The 18,256-nt window shown below is 35.5% G+C and overlaps 1 protein-coding gene across 1 annotated transcript; it reads right to left on the bottom strand.

The window, feature by feature from the left end:
- Positions 1–16,487: 16,487 nt before the first annotated feature.
- LOC123253340 (PC4 and SFRS1-interacting protein-like) lies at positions 16,488–18,093 on the bottom strand. The gene has a single exon (XM_044682530.1). The coding sequence runs from the start codon at positions 18,067–18,069 to the stop codon at positions 17,059–17,061; it is 1,011 nt and encodes a 336-aa protein (XP_044538465.1). The 5' UTR covers positions 18,070–18,093; the 3' UTR covers positions 16,488–17,058.
- Positions 18,094–18,256: the final 163 nt, after the last annotated feature.

Genomic DNA, 18,256 nt, shown 5'->3' with positions numbered 1-18,256 from the left:
CTTCCTTCCTTTCTATTTCTATAGGGATCAAATGGGATCATTATGCAAATTGCTTTACAAACAATGAAGCTCTATATAAGTGTAAACTATCAATTTTTTAAAGTTCATTGAAAAGAATTTCTGTCTGAGAATGTGTTGTTTCTTAAATACTGGCTTTCTTTTTACAGTAGGAGTAGGCACAAAGAATGGCCCTGTTATTTCATAGATATAAGAGCAATCAAACTGGCTCTAGCAATGCAGGTCTATTACCTTAGAGTGGGGCCTAAATCAGAGAGAAATGAGATCTGCTGGTATGGGTCAGAAGTAGGGTTTCAACCTATGTTTCCCTAGCTTTGGGACAGCTCTTTATATCCTGTGACACAGCATTGATCATTTTGCACCAGTATTTTCCTAGGGTTATGATGTGGCTGGAAATTGAATTTTACAAGCTTTTTTTAACCCTTAGCTTCTGTCATAGTATCATTTCTAAGATAGAAGAGTAGCAAGGGCTAGACCAGTGATGGCGAACCTATGGCATGGGTGCCGAAGATGGTAAACAGAGAGCTCTCTGTGAGCATGCACTGCCCTCTCCCCTCAAGCCAACCCCCCTCAGTTCGTTACTAGAAAAGGCAGAGGGACTTGGGTGAAGCTGCTCCCCTCCCTCTCTCCCATGCGCCTGATGACATTTTTCACATCCCCCACCCCTCTGCCCAACAGTCCAATGGGAGCACACAGGAGGTAAGGTGGGTAGCTCACAGGCAGCAGAGCAGGAAAGGAGCAGAGCCCTCTGGCCCCTCTCCTCCCCCTCTCCACACACACCTCTCATCACCTGTCCCTCTGCCCAGCAGCCCAATGGGAGGCTTTCTCCCTCCCTTATCTGGGGTAAGGGGGGAGCATGGCACTTGGTCTCTGGTAGGGAGCCAGCATGGCACTCAGTCTAGGGTGTGGGGTAGGAGCAGGTCCTGGCACTCTGTCTTTAAAAGGTTCATCATCACTGGGCTAGGCAATCGGAGTTAAATGACCTGCTTAGGGTCACACAGCTAGGAAGTATTGAACCCAGGTCCTCCCAACCCCAGTCCTAGAGTTCCATCTACTGTGCTACCTAGCCACTCCACAAGCATTTTAAAAGAATCACAAGTAGTATGTCATGTTGGATTCTGGATTTAGAATCCAGAGAAACTTAGATTCAAATTCCACCTCTGATCTCAAATCCCACAGTTAACAACGGTGGCACAAATCCCACAGTTAACAACAGGGACAAGTTTCTATTATACACTGAGCCTCACTTTCCTCATCTGATAATAACAGCATGTAACTCACAGGGCTGTTGGGAGGATCAAATGAGATCTTGTATGTTATAAACCATAAACTCTCTAGAAACATGAGCTAGTAATTGTTACTTTTTAAAAATAAATTTCATTGATTTTTTTTCTACCCCAACTCCTCAAAGAGATCTATCATATATAATAATATTTTTAAAAAATTTTAAATCCTCACCTTCCATCTTAGAATCAATGCTGTATATTGGTTCCAAGGCAGAAGAACAGTAAGGGCTAGGCAATGGGGATTAAGTGGCTTGCCCAGGATCACACAGCTAGGAAGGGTCTGAGTTCAGATTTGAACCCAGGACCTCCGTCTTTAGACCTGGTTCTCAATCCACTGAGCCACCTAGCTACCACCAATATTTTTAAAGATAAAAGAAAGGAAAAGAGGGAGAAATGAGCAAAACTGATTAGTACATTGAAAAAGCCTGAAAATATGTGCAATGAGCCATATTCATGCAACTCTCAGGGTCTGCAAAGGGATAAATTAGGAGCTGTCTTCTCCTATTTCTTAGTTTAAGCCAAGCTTGTTTTTTGTACTTTTGAAACATTCACTTTTGATTTTTTTTTTATTTTAAACCCTTAACTTCTGTGTATTGACTCATAGGTGGAAGAGTGGTAAGGGTAGGTACTTTTGATTTTTTTTTTAGAGTTCTTCATTTACATTATTATAGTCACTGTGTATGTTGGAGGTGTCAAACTCTAAAAAAATTATATACTGACCTAAAGAACCACAAATTAACATTATCTATGTTGTATTGTATTTTTATTCATTTTGTTAAAAATTTCTCAAGTATATTTTAATGTGGTTCTAGCCTCACTCAGGAGTATTGCCAGCTGTAAGTTTGACACCCCTGACATATATTGTTTTCTTGCTTCTACTTACTACAGTCTGATTGGTTCTTCTAGATCTTTCCATGTTTCTCTGTAATCATTGTATTTGTTGTTTCATATAGCATATGAATATTCCTTTACATTCCAGTGCTACAATTTATTTAGCCACTCCCCAAGAGATGGCCATTTATTTTGTTTCCAGTTCTTTGCTCTCACCAAAAAGTGCTGATTTTTTGGTGTATGAGGGAATTTTTTTCTTATCAATGGTCTCTTTACTCTATATACTTAGGAATGGAATCTCAAAGTCAGAGGATGTGGACATTTTAGTTACCTTGCTCACATGATTTCAAATTGCTTTCCAGAATTGTTGTAATGACTTATAGCTCCACCAATAATGCACTAGTGTGTCTGTCTTCTCACAAGACCTCCCAACACTATTTCCATATTTTGGCATTTTTACCAGGTGTTTGTAAGGTGTTAGGTAACACCTCAGGATTCTTTTAATTTACTTTTAATTTGCCTGTTTTTAGCAGTTCTTAATAATTTGGAACATTTTTTCACTTTGTTGTTGCTAGTTTACAAATCTTTTGAGGACTGTTAATTCATATCCTTTGACCATTTATCTTTTGAGGGATGCCTCTTTTGTGTGTACATTCATCTATTAATATATGTACATACACACATATATACATGTACACATATGTATATAATTTATATAGGATGTATACTAAACCCTTTTAGGATAAATTTGATCCAAAGGTTGGTTTTGCCCCCCTATTCAACTGCTTCCCTTGTTATGCTAGGAGTATTAATTTAGTTTGTGCAAAAGCTTTTCAGTTTTATGTAAACAAAATTATCTATTTTATCTTCTGTAATTGCTTCTAACTCTTGTTTGGTTAAAAATACATCTCCTACCCATAGCTGTGAAAGCTATATGATCTGATTTTCTTTTATTTTTTTATAATGTAAAGTTTAATATTAACATGGAATATGACAGAAAGTGTTGATTTGAGCATAATTTCTGCCAGACTGCTCTCCAGTTTTCTCAGCAGTTTTTTTTAATCATATAGGGAATTCTTTCCTGAGTAATTTATGATTATTGGCTTATCAATCACTGGCTTATTGAGTTCCATTGTTTCTGATTCTCCCTTGTGCAGTCTGTTCTATTTATTAAATTCTCTATTTTTAAATTTTTAAAATTTTTACCAATACCAGATGGTTTTGATGACTGCTTCTTTATAACAGTTTGAGATCTGGAAGTACTATTTCCTATTTGCCACTACTTCTTTTGATAATTTCCTTTGATATTCTAGATTGTTGGTTTTTCCAAGTGAATTTTGGTAATACTTTATTTGATAAAATATTCCTTTGATAATTTGGTTAATATAACATTAAAACTGTATGTTAATTTTGGGAGTATTGTTTGTTTTCTTTGTTATATTGGCACTGCCCAATCATGAGCACTAAATATTCTTCCAGATATTCAAGCTGCTCTTTTTGAACCTAGAGAAGTGTTTTGTGTGCTTTAGTAGATATATCCCCAAATATTTTATGAATTTTGCATTTGTTTGGAACAGGATTTGTTTCTCTTTTGTTGCCTTTTTAATTTTGTAATTATAACATAGAAATTTTATTTATTTTAAAGGATTCATTTTGTAGACTAAAATTTTGCCAAAGCTATTATGTCAATATCCTTGCTGATTCTCTAGGATTTTACAAATAAACCATTATGCCATCAGCAAATAGATAGCTTTATCTCTTCTTTACCTATTTTTATATCTTTAATTTCTTTCTTTTGCATTATTGTTATTTTTGCATTTCTAATACTCTATCAAATAATAACAGGGAGAGTAAGCATATTTGGCTTTACTTGCTCTATTTGTTGTGAAAGTGTCTATTCTATAATAGCCCTGTTGCATGTGATGCTTGATTTTGCTTTTAGAGTATTTTAAATAATATATTTTTAAATTGCTGTATGTTTATGTTTTGCAGATGAATCTTGTACTTTGTCAAAAATTATTTCTGGGGGTAATTAGGCTCCTCAGCGCCAGGAGATGGAAGGACCTGGGTTCAAATTTGACCTCAGACACTTTTTAGCTATATGAGTCACTTAACACCGGTTGCCTGCCCCTTACTGTTCTTCTGCCTTGGAATCAATATTTAATATTGATTCTAAGATGGAAGGTGAGGGTTTAAAGAAAAATGTTATTTCTGCATCTGTGATAATCATGTAGTTTGGGATGATTCTGTGCTCAATGTGGTTAGTTTTGTTGATTGTTTTCCTAATGTTTAGCTATCCTTTTATTCCTATTATAAATACAACTTGGTCATGATGAATGACTTCTTGGATAAATCATTATAACCTGACAGGATGTTTTTTGAAGTTTTTGAATCATTGTTTATTTAAAATATTGATTTTAATAGTTTGCCTGTGTTCTACATTCCCCGGTATCAGGTATCAGGACTGTATTTATCTTATAAAAGAACTCAGGTAGGGTACTTTCCCAGCTTTTGAGAATAATTTGTGCTGTATTGGTAGTAGTTCTTTGGTAAAATATACATTTAAAATTTTTGATAAAATTCTCCTGTGAATTAATCAAGACCAAGAATGTTTTTTTGGGTAGGTCCCTAACAGTTTTTCCCCTGCGAGGTTGGATTATTTAGTGTCTCTATTTGGCATTGTGTTAGTTTGAAAGATATTCCTCTAATTTGTTTGTACTCTCAGGTTTGGTGGCACATCACTGTAAAGTAAGGTTCCAGTCATTCTTTTTTTTCCATCTAGTTTTGTTGCGATCTCAACTCATGTGTTTGTAATTTTGTTAATTTTCTTTCCTGTCCTCATTCATCAGATTACTTAAAGGTTTGTCAATTTTATTGCTCTTTCCAAAGAATCAGCCTTTAGTTCTATTTATCATTTCTATGGGGTTTTTTGTTTCCAGTTTATCTATCTCTCCTCTAATTTTTTTAACATTTATTAATATTCATTTTTTAGAAAAGTTAACATGGTTACATGATTCATGCTCCTACTTTCCCCTTCGCCCCCTGCATTCCCCCCACCCATGGCCGATGCGCATTTCCACTGGTTTTAACATGTGTCATTGATCAAGACCTATTTCCAAATTGTTGATAGTTGCATTGGTGTGGTCGTTTCGAGTCTACATCCCCAATCATGTCCGCCTCAACCCATGTGTTTAAGCAGCTGCTTTTCTTCTGTTTCCACTCCTGCAGTTCTTCCTCTGAATGTGGGTAGCATTCTTTTCCATAAATCCCTTAGAATTGTCCTGGGTCATTGCATTGCTGCCAGTACAAAAGTCCATTACCTTCTATTTTACCACAGTGTATTGGTCTCTGTGTACAATGTTCTTCTGGCTCTGCTCCTTTCACTCTGCATCAATTCCTGGAGGTCTTTCCAATTCACATGGAATTCCTCCAGTTCATTATTCCTTTGAGCACAATAGTATTCCATCACCAGCATATACCACAATTTGTTCAGCCATTCCCCAATTGAAGGACATCCCCTCATTTTCCAGTTTTTTGCCACCACAAAAAGCACGGCTATAAATATTTTCGTACAAGTCTGTTTATCTATGATCTCTTTGGGGTCTCCTCTAATTTTTAACACCTCTTTTCTACTTATTTTAGGTTTATTTTGTTGGCCTTTTAGCTTTTTAAAAATGCATATTCAATTAATCCTTTCCTTTTCTATGTTATTAATGTATGTCTGGAGGGATATGATTTTTCTAAAGACTACTTTATCTGCACCCTAGAAATGTTGTTCCATTATTATCATTTTCTTTCACATTTGTTATTGTTGCTATGATTAATTTTTTGACCCATTTATCACTTGGGATTTCATTGTTAAGTTTTTATTTGTATTCGTTAGACTGATTATTTTTATTAAGCTATGGCCTGTAAACAATGCATTTACTATTTTTGCCTTTTTATACTTGTTTGTAATATCCTGTGCTCTAATACATGATCATTTTTTAAAAGTTCCATTTGGTTCTGAGAAGTTTGTATATTAGCAATCCTGTTTAGGGAATATCTGAAGTTTTTTAGTTCTAGTTTCCTTAGCAATTTGTTCAGTTACATATTTTCTCTTTTTTATCTTTCTGTTAAATTTCTACAAAATAGAGTAGATCACTGATATCTCTTGCCATTATTGTATTACTTTCTACATCTTCTTGTCAGTTCATTTTTCATTAATGAATTTAGATTCTAAGGCATTTCAGGCACATAAGTTTAATATTGACATTAATTTGTTGTCTATTGTTTCTTTGGTACAATGTCATTTCCTTGTGTATTTCTTATTATGTTGTGAATGTTTGGTTTTGCTTTGTCTGATGGCATGATTGCAACCAATGCTTTTTTGAGTTCACCGATGCTTAGTAAATTTATTTTGTATTAGCCTCTCATTTTTATTCTGTGTATGTCTTTGTTTTTCAGGTGTATGTGTTGTAAGCAACAGATGCTGGGGTTTTGTTTTCTTACACAATCTGTCACTATTTTCCTCTTTATTGAATTGTTTAATTCCTCACATTTAAATTTATGGGATTTATACTTATATTTTCCTCTATTTGTTCCTAATATTCCTGTTTTCCTAATTAGGATTTCCCCCTTACTTTAAGGCAATCCTCTCCCTGCTGGCTTTGTTCCCCTTGCCCTCTAGTTGTTCCCTTCTATTTCTTACTCCTTTCTCTAGTTTTGCATAATTTTTAGCACCTTTTTCTTTTTTCCTTTATTTGGCATTTCATTCTTCCCCTTTTTTCTCTCAGTTAAATAACTGAGTAAAACCACTCTTACTCTTAAAATGCCATTTTCTTCATGTTTTTTCTAAAAAGCATTTATTTCCCTCATTATTTATCTTGCCTTTCTGTGTATACTAGCTATTTATTCTTTGATTCATGCTCCTTATACTTATTTATTCCTTCTTTAGTCTGGAGTTTAAAATTCTAATGTATCTATCTTGATTTCCCCTGGCTAAACAGTTTCCCTGTTACTGACTTGTTGATTTTGCCCCAGGATCCCTTTTTCTGTTTTGTCTCACTTTTAGAAGTACCAGTTCTTGAAAGTTATAGAGGGGGTAGAAATATTGCCCCATTGTAGGAATTTTCCAGTGTCCCTGATTGTGCAGTTCATTACTACCTATTTGTTCATTTTTTCCCCATTTGCAACAACATTTTCCAGTCTAGGTCCATGCCCTCCCAGTGTTTTGAATGTCAGTTGTCCCTAGGACATCTGATTCCCCTTCTTTTAAGGCAAGATAAGTGGTTTCTCTAACCACCAAATCCCTACAGATGATTTTCATTAAACTCTCCCCATCTCTTACTATAAAATCTTTCTCCCTCCGTGGGAGTATTCTTCATTGGGATTCCCTGCCACCACTAAACCTAGATTTCCCCCTTTCTTTCTGTTTTAATCCCTCTGTCTCCCCACTCACTGTACTATAGACTCTCATATTACTTACAGGCTAAAGGTGTTATTTCCCTTTCATTGTTAACCTTTGACTTGACTAGGGTACACCACATATTTCTTTCTGTTTTCTTCCTCCCCTTTCTCTCTTTTCTGTGTTCTCCTATTTGTCCATATAGTCTTACCCCCCCACCATTTCCGCCCCCCACATACATACTTATTTTACCTATACACTGGATACTGTGAATCAATGATGTTTCAGGCCTATTTTTCCATAATCACTTGTATTTGAATTGAACTTTCACTTTTTTCTCGTGTATTTATTGTTAGATAGAAATCTCTTTGTTCTTCCATTGTTGTATTTGTTGTTTTTGTCCCCAGAGATGACTCTCTTTTTAATTTTTCCCCTCCTTTTTTTTGAGTGTAATTTTCTGATTTCCTTGACTGTGACATTCATTTCAATTTCTTCTATTTCTGTTGTATGAGGTGTTGGTAAAGGAAATAATTTGCTCAAGCCTATTTTTCCTTGTAGGAATTCTTCAAATGCTTCTTTTAAAAATGATTTGCAAAGTATGTTATTTGGGGCCGCATATTGAGCTCCTTTGCCCTTCAGAACACATTCCATTTCTTCTTGTGGTTCCTGGAGGTTGGGGAGTGCAGTATAGTCTTGTGTTATTTGAATTTTCTTTCTTTTCTTTTTTATTTCTTTTTTTATTTATTATTAAATAAATATATTTACTATTTGAAGGTCTTTCTCCTGGTTGTTTATAGAATTTATTGTCATTGAAATTGTTAAAAAAAACTTTCTGGAGGCAGTCTATGGATTCTTTTGATTGACACTTTATTTTCTGTGTAGAGAAGTTCTGGGCATATAAATATATATCTTGCATTATGCTTTTCAGGTGTTTTTGACTTGTCATGTTCTTCCAGGAGACCTTAATTTGTCCATATTGTCATCATGATCAATACATTTTCCTCATATATCAATCATGGTTTCTTTTAACATTATTGCTTTTTGCTTTTCTTCTTCCAAATCATCCTTTATTTCCATGTATTTGCTTTCCTAATCAGTTGTTCTTTCTTCTTTTCTTGGGTGAGTTATGCCACCATGGATTCAAGTTTTTCTAGTCTGTTAATTATTTTTGTTATCCAGGCCATATATTTTGCTTTCATGATTCTTATTTATCTTTTAAACCATTCAGAAATACCCATGCTCTCTTGGACACCCACAAGACTCTCTACCTCATAGATGTCAAACATGCAGCCTTCATGTGACCCATGATATTCCCAAGTATGACCTGAACAAGATTAAAATGTAGTTCCTAACAAGAATGTAGTTCCTGATTTTTAAAAATCAATTTTAATTTATATTTTCTGTCTCTTACATCACCATGTATCCTTCTTTCTACTCCTCCCAGAGAGTCATCCCATATAACAAATAGTATATGTACTGTTAGGGAAGAGAAAAATAAGTCAGCACAACTGATCAATACATTGAAAAATTGTGCTACATCTGTGGACTTCTCCTCTACATGAAGGGGTAGATTGGAGATGTTTTCTCATATTTCTTCATTAGATTCATATTTGATATTTTAAATTTTCTTACATTTACTTTTTTGAAATATTGTTCTTTCAATTTAAATTATTACATATAGTAGCTGTGTATGTCTTCTTATTTCATTCTGCATCATTTTATATAGATTATTCCAGGCTTCTCTGTATTCATCACACACATCATTCCTTACATCACAGTAACAGACTATTACTTTTATGTACCACAATTTCTTTAGCCATTCCCCAAATGATGGACATCTACTTTGTTTCCAATTCTTAGCTATCACAAAACGTTTATGCTATAAATATTATGGAGTATGTGGGGACTTTTTTCTTATTGAAGATTTCTTTGCGGTATAATTGCAGTAATGGAGTTTCTGGTTCAAAGGATATGAACCTTTTGATTCATTTCATTTGCATAACTCCAAATTTCTTTCCCAAATGATTGTACCATTTCATAGGTCCACCCAGAATGTATTAGAGTGCCTATCTTTTCACAGTCTCTGCAACATTAACTGTTTTTGTCATTTTTGCCAATTTTCAGATTGTAAGGCAAACCTTTGTGATTGTTTTGATTTGTATCCCTCTTGTTATAATTGATCTGAGGCATGCTTTCATGTAATTGTGAATACTTTGAAATTCTTCTTTTGTGAACTGTTTGTTCATATTCTTTGACCACTTATCTCTTGAAGAGTGGCTATGTGCATATAAACATATAAATTGTTTATATATCTAGATACCAAATCCTTATCAAAAAATTTGATAGACAAAACGACTCTGAGGTACCACACCACATCTAGCAGATTAGCTAACATGACAGCAAAGGAAAGTAATAAATGTTGTAGGAGATGTGGCAAAATTGGGACATTAATGCATTATTGGTGGAGTTGTGAACTGATCCAACCATTCTGGATGTCAATTTGGAACTATGCCCAAAGGGCTTTACAAGACTGTCTGACCTTTGATCCAGCCATACCCCTACTGGGTTTATACCCCAAAAAGATCATAGCGAAAAAGACTTGTACAAAAATATTCATAGCTGTGCTCTTTGTGGTGGCAAAAAATTGGAAAATGAGGGGATGCCCTTCAGTTGGGGAATGGCTGAACAAATTGTGGTATATGCTGGTGATGGAATACTATTGTGCTAAAAGGAATAACAAACTGGAGGAATTCCATGTGAACTGAAACAACCTCCAGGAACGGATGCAGAGTGAAAGGAGCAGAACCAGGAGAACATTGTACACAGAGACAGATACACTGTGGTACAATCAAATGTGATGGACTTCCCAGCAGCAATGCAATGATCCAGGACAATTCTGAGAGTCTTATGAGAAAGAACATTATCCATATCCAGAGAAAGAACTGTGGGAATAGAAATACAGAAGAAAAACAACCACTTTAACACATGGGCTGATGGGGATATGATTGGGGATGTAGACTCTAAGTGATCACCCTAGTGCAATTATCAATAATATGGAAATAGGTCTTGATCAATGACACATGTAAAACCCAGTGGAACTGTGCGTCAGCTACAGGGGTGGGGTGGTTGGAGGAGAGGGAAAGAAAAGGAATCATGTAACCATGGAAAAATACTCTAAATTAATTAATTAATTTTTTTTAGTTAAAAAATTGATAGACTTTTTTCTATTCACCCACTTCCTTTCTTATCTTAGATGCATTGATGTTTTCTGTGCAGAAGCTTTTAAGTTTTAAGTAATCAAAGCCACCTATTTTATCTTTTGTAATTGTTTCTGTCTTGTTTAAAATATATCTTCTACTCATAGCTGTAAAAGGTATATAATCTGTTTCTCTTCTAATTTTTATATGGCATAATCTTTAATATTATGGTCACATATCCATTTAGAATGTATTATGTTAAAACGATGAAATATTAAATTACAATTTCAAATATTGTTTAGAGAATTACTTCCACGTTAAGAACCAGTTTCTGAGCTGACATTTTGGTAGCTCCTTTGTATTTTATTTTGGGTTCAATATATTTTTCATATTACATACAATTTAGTTCAACTCTAGTCAAAATAATACAATCTACTAATTAAGTACCTGGGACCTTTGTCTTGAATATTTCTGAAAAACATTCCTGGAGTAGATTAGGCAAAAAAGAAGAAAAGAAACACAAATCTAAAAAGGACGCCAATTAGTATAGACTTATAGCAATGAGATTCTAGGAAACCAATCCAATCATCAAATGATTATATGCATATATATATATAGATATATATACACAAACATATATAATGCTTGTTATAAAAATAACTTTAAAAGTTCTTTTCTGAATATAAATTTTGTTACATTTTTGTCAATAAAGAGTTTGAGTATTTTTCAAATTTTTATACCATAATATATGATTAATTCTTGTAAAGGTGCCATACACAACTAAGAAATATGTATCCTACTTTCAATTACTTTTCATAATCATTGAAGATCTATCAAATCTAATTTTTCTAGAATTTTATTCAGGTTCTTAATTTACTAAATGTGGCTTTTTTGGTTATTTTTTCTAGGTTTGAAAGGGATACATTAAAATCCATATAAATTATAGTCTTATTCTTCATTTCTCCCTATAACTTTTCCTTAACTATTTAGATGCTATGTAAATTGATAATATATATTATCTACTCATTATCTATGGTGTCTTTGAGATGAATGACCTTGTTTCTCTTTTTAAGTCCATTTTGCTATTTCCTTGCCTAAGATCATGGGTGACCCTGATTTATTTAGTTCAACTGAAGCATAATAAATTTTGTTTAGTTCTATTTTTTTAAAATGTGTTGTACTGTGTGGTTAAGGTTTTGATCTAAGCCTAATTTCAGCCTGACTCCTTTTCAGTTTTTTCAGTTTTTATCAAATAGAGTATTTTTCCTTAGGTAATTTATGTTTTCTGCTTTGTCTAACACTGGATTATTAAGTTCTATTGCTTCTGAATCTCTCTTGTCTAGTCTCTTCTGTTGATCTCTCTCTTTTCTTTAATAAATACCAGATGGTTTTGATGACTGCTGCTTTCTAATATAGTTTGAGGTCTGAAAGTGCTATTCCTCCATCCCCCTTACCTCTTTTCATCATTTCCATTGATATTCCATATCTTTTGTTTTTCCAAGTGAAATTTGTTATTAATTTATCAAAGTCTATAAAGTATCCCCTTGGAAATTTGATTGGTATAGCATTAAAACTGTAAATTAATTTTAATAGTATTGTCATGGCCAGGCATGAACACTGACTATTTCTCCAGCTATTTAAGTTGTTCTTTATGTCTTTAAGGAACACTTTGAGATTGAATCCATAAAGCTTGTGTGTTTTGGAAGGCTGGTCCCCAGATATTTTATTCATTTTGTAGTTATTTGGAATGAGATTTCTTCTATTATTGCTTTTTTATGTTTCATTATTTTATAGACATGCTGTTCATTTAATTTGTAACCTACAACTTTGCTGAAATTGTTGTCTTAATTAGTATCTTGGCTGATTTCCTAGGATTTCCCAAGTAAACCATACTACTGTCAGCAAACAGAGAAAGTTTTATGTCCTTTTTACCTGTCTTTATTCCTTTAATTCCCTTTTCTTGTCTGATTGCTGTTAGCATTTCTAGAACTACATAAAATAATAGTGGGAAGAGTGAGTATCTTTACTTCATTCTCATATTTACTGGAAATAGTTCTGGTGTATCCCTTTTGCGTTTAGTTTTAGATACTTTTTATGGTGTTAATGAAAATATGGTATTAATAAAGGTACCTCTATACCTATACTTTGTGTAGTATTTAGAATAAAAAGGTGTTGTAGTTTGTCAAAGGCTCTTTCTGCATCCATTGAGATGATCATGTGGTTTTGATTTTTTTGGTTTTTAATATGATCAAGTATGTTGGTTGTTTTCCTAACATTGAAATACTTTTGCAACCCTGGTATAAATCTCACTTGATCACAATGAATGATTTCTTGGATAAAATATTTATAGCCTGTTTGATAAGATTTTGTTTAAGTTTTGAGTCAAATGTTCATTAATGATATTGAACTATAGTTTTCTTTCTTTGTTATGTGACTCTTTGGTTTAGGTATTAAGTATATATATTATATAATTAATATATAAACATTAGGTAACATATTTGTCTTATAGAAAGATTCTGGTAGAATGCTTTGTTTCACAATTTTAAAAATTATCTGTGAAGTATGGATACTAACTTTTTCTTTAAAATATTGATAAAATTATCCAGTAGTTTTTTCTTTGATAGTTCCTTTATAACTAGATCCATTTCCTTTTCTGATGTTGGGTTAAGATCTCTGTAGTCTTCTGATAATTTGGGTGTTATATATTTTTTGTAGATATTCTTCCAGTTCTTTTCTGTTTTCAATTTTGCTGGCATATAACTATGTATAACATGCCATGACTATTATTTTTTAGTATTATTTCTTCTGGTTTTGATATGATTTTACCTTATTTACTTGCTATTTTATTGATTTGATTTTCTACTACTTTTTCTTAATCAGACTAGCTAAGGGTTTATCAATTTTAGTACTCTTTTCAAAGAACAAGCTTTTTAAAAATCATTTCTGCTATTTTTTGTTTCTAATTCATCTATTTCCTCTTTTAATTTTTAATATTTTCTTTGTGTGCCTATTTTAGCTTTATTTGTTGATTTTCTAATTTTTAAAAATATATATTCAGTTCATTATCTCTCTTTTTCTATTTGGTTAATGTATGATTATAAGGATATGGTTTTTCCCCCCTGAGGACTGTTTTAGGACTACATCTTAGAAATCTTATGTTTCATCATTATGATTTTCTTCCACATGATTATTAATTGCTTTTGTGATTTGTTCTTTGACATGCCTATTATTTAAGAATTCATTGTTAAGTCTCCATTAGGGTCTCTGTGGTCCCTAAGCCAATTTCTATTTTTATTGCATATGGACATTTTCCTATTTTTTGCAGTATCTCTGTGCCGAAATACATAATCATTTTTTGGTATCAGTTTCATATAGTATAGAAAAATATGTATATTCTTTTGCTTTATCATTTGGAAGATGCCATAAGTCTTTTTAACTTCAGCAATTTGTTCAGTTCCATATTTTCCTTTTTTTAACCTGATAAGACTTATCCAAAACTGAGCAAGTGATGTTTTGTAACTTGTGTTACTGTCTGCATCTTCTTGGGATTCACTTATGAATTTGGATACTAAGTCATTTGGAACATATGCATTTATTAATGGTATTGGTTTGTTGTCTATGGTTCCGTTCTGCATATCATTGTTTCCTTATTTGTCCCTTTTCATTTTTAAAATGTTTATTTTTGTTTTGTCTGATAGCATGATGACAACTCCTACTTTTAAAAATTCACTTGATGCATAGTAAATTTTTTGCCCATACCCTGTTTTCTTTTGTTCATGTTTTTTGTTTTTTTTAATGTTTCTTGTAAGCAACAAATTATAGGGTTTTGTTTTTTTATATAATCTGTCACTCTTTTCCATCTTATTGGATTATTCAATCCATTTACATTTAAAGTTAAGAGTTAGGTTTATATTTGCCTCAATCTGTCTCTAAAACTTTTTAAGGTATGATTTCCCCCCTCTCTTGTGCTGTAACAACAGTATTATATTCCTTTAGTTATTTTCATCTTTTTTATGTTAGCACTGTTCCCACAAGTTCTTTTCTTCTGATTCCCTCTTTTCATGTGTTACCTCTTTCTTTTTAGGGTTTTGTTCATTAGTTCCCTTTCTCTCCTTTTATGTTTATATATTTCCTTTCCTTTTTCCATCTCTGTCAAGGAGGACCCCCTCCCCCCACCTTGGTAAGTCCTGATCATTAATATTTTATTAATTTCCTTTTTTTGCCCCCTTTCCAAAAAAAGGGTTTCTCTCACTCTCTTAAATATCTATCTTCTCTTTCTGTCTATACTAGACCCTCATTTTCTGACCTATATCTAACCTTTATTGCAAGAATATCAAGGAATGAGTTCTTTCCAAATACTGACCTTTTAATGGCTGTAAGTTAAATAGGCACTTTATTAAAAATCAAAGACATCATGATATAATGAAAAATCCTGGGTTTGAAGTTCAGGATGTTAGATATTCAGACCTCAACTCTTCCACTTACTAACTGTGCAACATTAAGCAATTCATTCAACTTTTCTAAGCCTCAATTTCCTCATCTGTAAAATGTGAGTAATACCTATAAAGTACCTCACAGTTATTTGGTATGATCAAATGGAAAACATTTTACAAGAATCATAATCTAAAGTTCACTTAAGAGTTGCTTTTAAAAAGCATGAATATTACCATCTCAGTAGAAGCAAAGGGGACCTAAGGGGCAATGGAAAACATGTAGAGGTTATAACCCGGCTGAAAAAAGAACATCCACAATCTGTTGCCTGCTAAAATTTGATGAACTGCCTAGAAAAAGAGGGTGGAAGTAATCCTTTGCCCAACATAGAATTCCAGCAAAGGACAAAACTTGGAATTTTGTACTATTTTTGGTGAAATATTTAAAGACCCTAAGAAAGCACTCCTTTGTACGAGGTGCATCCTCAATGGATGATTTAAGGAAAGCTAGGGAAGTATGAATTAAGAAGCTATGTGGCATCATAAAGAACACTGGGCCTGGAGTAAGGAAGACATGACTACAAAGCTGGCATTAATTTTATTAGCTGTTTAACTGTGAGATAGTCACTTAGCTTCTGTGTGCCTCCTTAAGTGGAAAATGGGGACAATAAGAGTTCCTTTTCCCAGGGCTCTTGGGAGGACCAAATAAGATGTTTTGTAAAGTGCCTAACACTTAGTAGGTGATGAGAAAATGCTCATTTCCTTCCCTTCCCCCTTGTTTTACACCCTTTATTAAGCTATGCTTTTAAGAATGTAAGCCCCATCTTGAAAGTACCTTCCCCACTTCTAAACCCATTCAACCCCACCCAAGACCATCTACTTTGCTTGCTCACCTTGAACCATCTTCTCGATCCAGACGCCTCCATCTTTTCTTGCTTCGGTTCTGGAAACTTCTTTCTCTGTCTGGTCCGCAAGCTTGTAACCCAACCTCCCCCAAACCAATTATGGCTTACTGCAGGATGCTCCAGCCTCCTCCCTGTGTGAAACCCTCCCAGGCAGGACCCTTTTTTGCCTCCAGAAATAGGGAAGTTTCCCCAATCACCCTGGGACTCCCCCCACCCATGGAAATTCCTGGTTCTGGCTCCACCCAGGGACCAGTATTGGAAGATACTACGCCATAAGGGTAAAGATTGGCACTTGGGACCCTCCCAAACAACACAGAGTTATTGGTAACTAAGGGACTCCCTTGACCATTCTGTGACACCCCCCAACTCCTCCCAAAGGAAAAACCCTCCCAAAAGGCCCCAGAAATAATAAATGAGACAGATTTGCTGAATAATCTCTACCACTTTAATTTAGCTGTACTAGAAGTACTAAGTTAATGCCAATTGCAACCTGTTTTTAAAATAGTACCAAATATCATTTAGAAAAGTCAAGGATTTGTGTAAACAAAAAGTACAGCCACAAAAACAGTAAACGATTAAAGCGCAAAGAAACACCAAAGAAAGGGCACAACTTTGCCCCTTTTCAGGGGTGCAGTAGATGGCAATTCCAGTTCAGTACCTAGCTTAAAAAGTCACCTTTTAAAGTCCCCAATTCTTGATGTAGAACCATCTTCTGAACTCAAAGATTGCTGCTTTCACCAAACAGTCCCTTTTTGAAGCTAAGTAAAGAAACACCTGCAGGAAAGGTAGAATGTGCCTCAGAAGAACTTATTTAACAGTCAAAACAAAAAAAGATAAACACTAAAGTCCTCAAAAACTTTTCAACACAGGAACAAGACTTTTTCACTGGGGTGGGAAAAACAGGCCTCTGGGTGTCACAGGATGGTCATCTCTTGGGTGCTTCACTTGTATTTACTTTGTTTTGAGCCCCAAAGATGGTTTTTTCTTCTTTTTTCAAAATTTTTTTTACTGAAGGTTACAAGCGGTTTGGGGTTCCGCCTCCGCTTCTTCTTCTTTCTCAAACTGGCCCTTTAACGCGCCCTTTCTGTGTACAACTTCAAAGTTCCGAGATAATCTTCTTTTCCTTTCACCTTCTTGTTCTTCCCCCTCCTCCTCAGAGTCGGAAGCGATGACGCCAGCCGCCATACTTGCTTTCACAAGTTTTCTTTTTGGGTCAACTTCTTTCTTCATTTCTTTTTTGCCAGGATCTTTTTTGGGCTTATCTTCCTCCTTCTCACTCTCCTCCTCCTTTCTCAGCTGCTTTTTGGGTGGTTTTTCTTCCTGCCCCTTTTTCTTGCTCTTATCCTCCTCGGGAGCCCCTTCCCCCTCTCCGGGATTGGTCAGCTTGTACATCTTAGCCTTCCCTTTAGGATTGTTCATCCTAACTGCAGCAGGGGTAGGGGAGGGAGGTGGCCATGGTTTCCCCTTTTTGGGACTCACCTGGGGAGTCATGGTGGTGGTGGATGTGGTGGCCTTGGCACCCTCTATCTCCTCAGCTTCCATGGGCTTCTCGGCTTTTCTCTTTCTCCCTCTGGGAGCACCTGCAGTGGATGCAGTGGCTGAGGAAGATGCAGAGGCTGCAGCAGCAGACTTGGGGGGTATACCGCCATATCTCGGTTTCCCCTCTCCATCTCCCTTGGAAGAGGACCCCTCCTTTTTTCCACCTTCCATCTCAGTGTAGGCAACAGGCCGCTTCTTGAAGGGCTTCACCCGGGGGTTATGATCAATCTCCCACAGGCCTTCGTTAAAGCCCCGTCTCTTGTTGGGTTTGCCGTACTTGGCCTTGTTCTCAGAGTAAGGAAAGATGTCTTTGGGCGCCAGGAAGGCTGTCTCGTGGGTACCGAAGAAGAAAATGAGCAGCTTATTATGTGGGGGCTTTACCACATCATCGGGGACCTCGTCCACTCTGGCAGGCCAATGGGGGTAGCCCTTCATCTTGGCGAAGATCAGATCTCCAGGCTTGAAGTTGTAAGTCATGGTGACGGCCGCTGGGGCTGAGCCGCTGAAGCCTGAAGCGTTGGCCGAGGAGCGGGAGCCCGATCGGTGATGGGGTTGATGCGGCAGGGCCGCGCGGTACCGATAGTTGCCGCGGCGGCGGCGGTGGGGCCGAGGCCGGGGCTGAAGCCGCTGCGGTGGCGGCGGCGGCGGCGGCGGCGGCGGCGGC

This window comes from Gracilinanus agilis, chromosome X, assembly GCF_016433145.1.
Source record: "Gracilinanus agilis isolate LMUSP501 chromosome X, AgileGrace, whole genome shotgun sequence".
Classification (NCBI taxonomy): domain Eukaryota; kingdom Metazoa; phylum Chordata; class Mammalia; order Didelphimorphia; family Didelphidae; genus Gracilinanus; species Gracilinanus agilis.
This window is presented reverse-complemented; position numbering and strand designations above follow the sequence as displayed.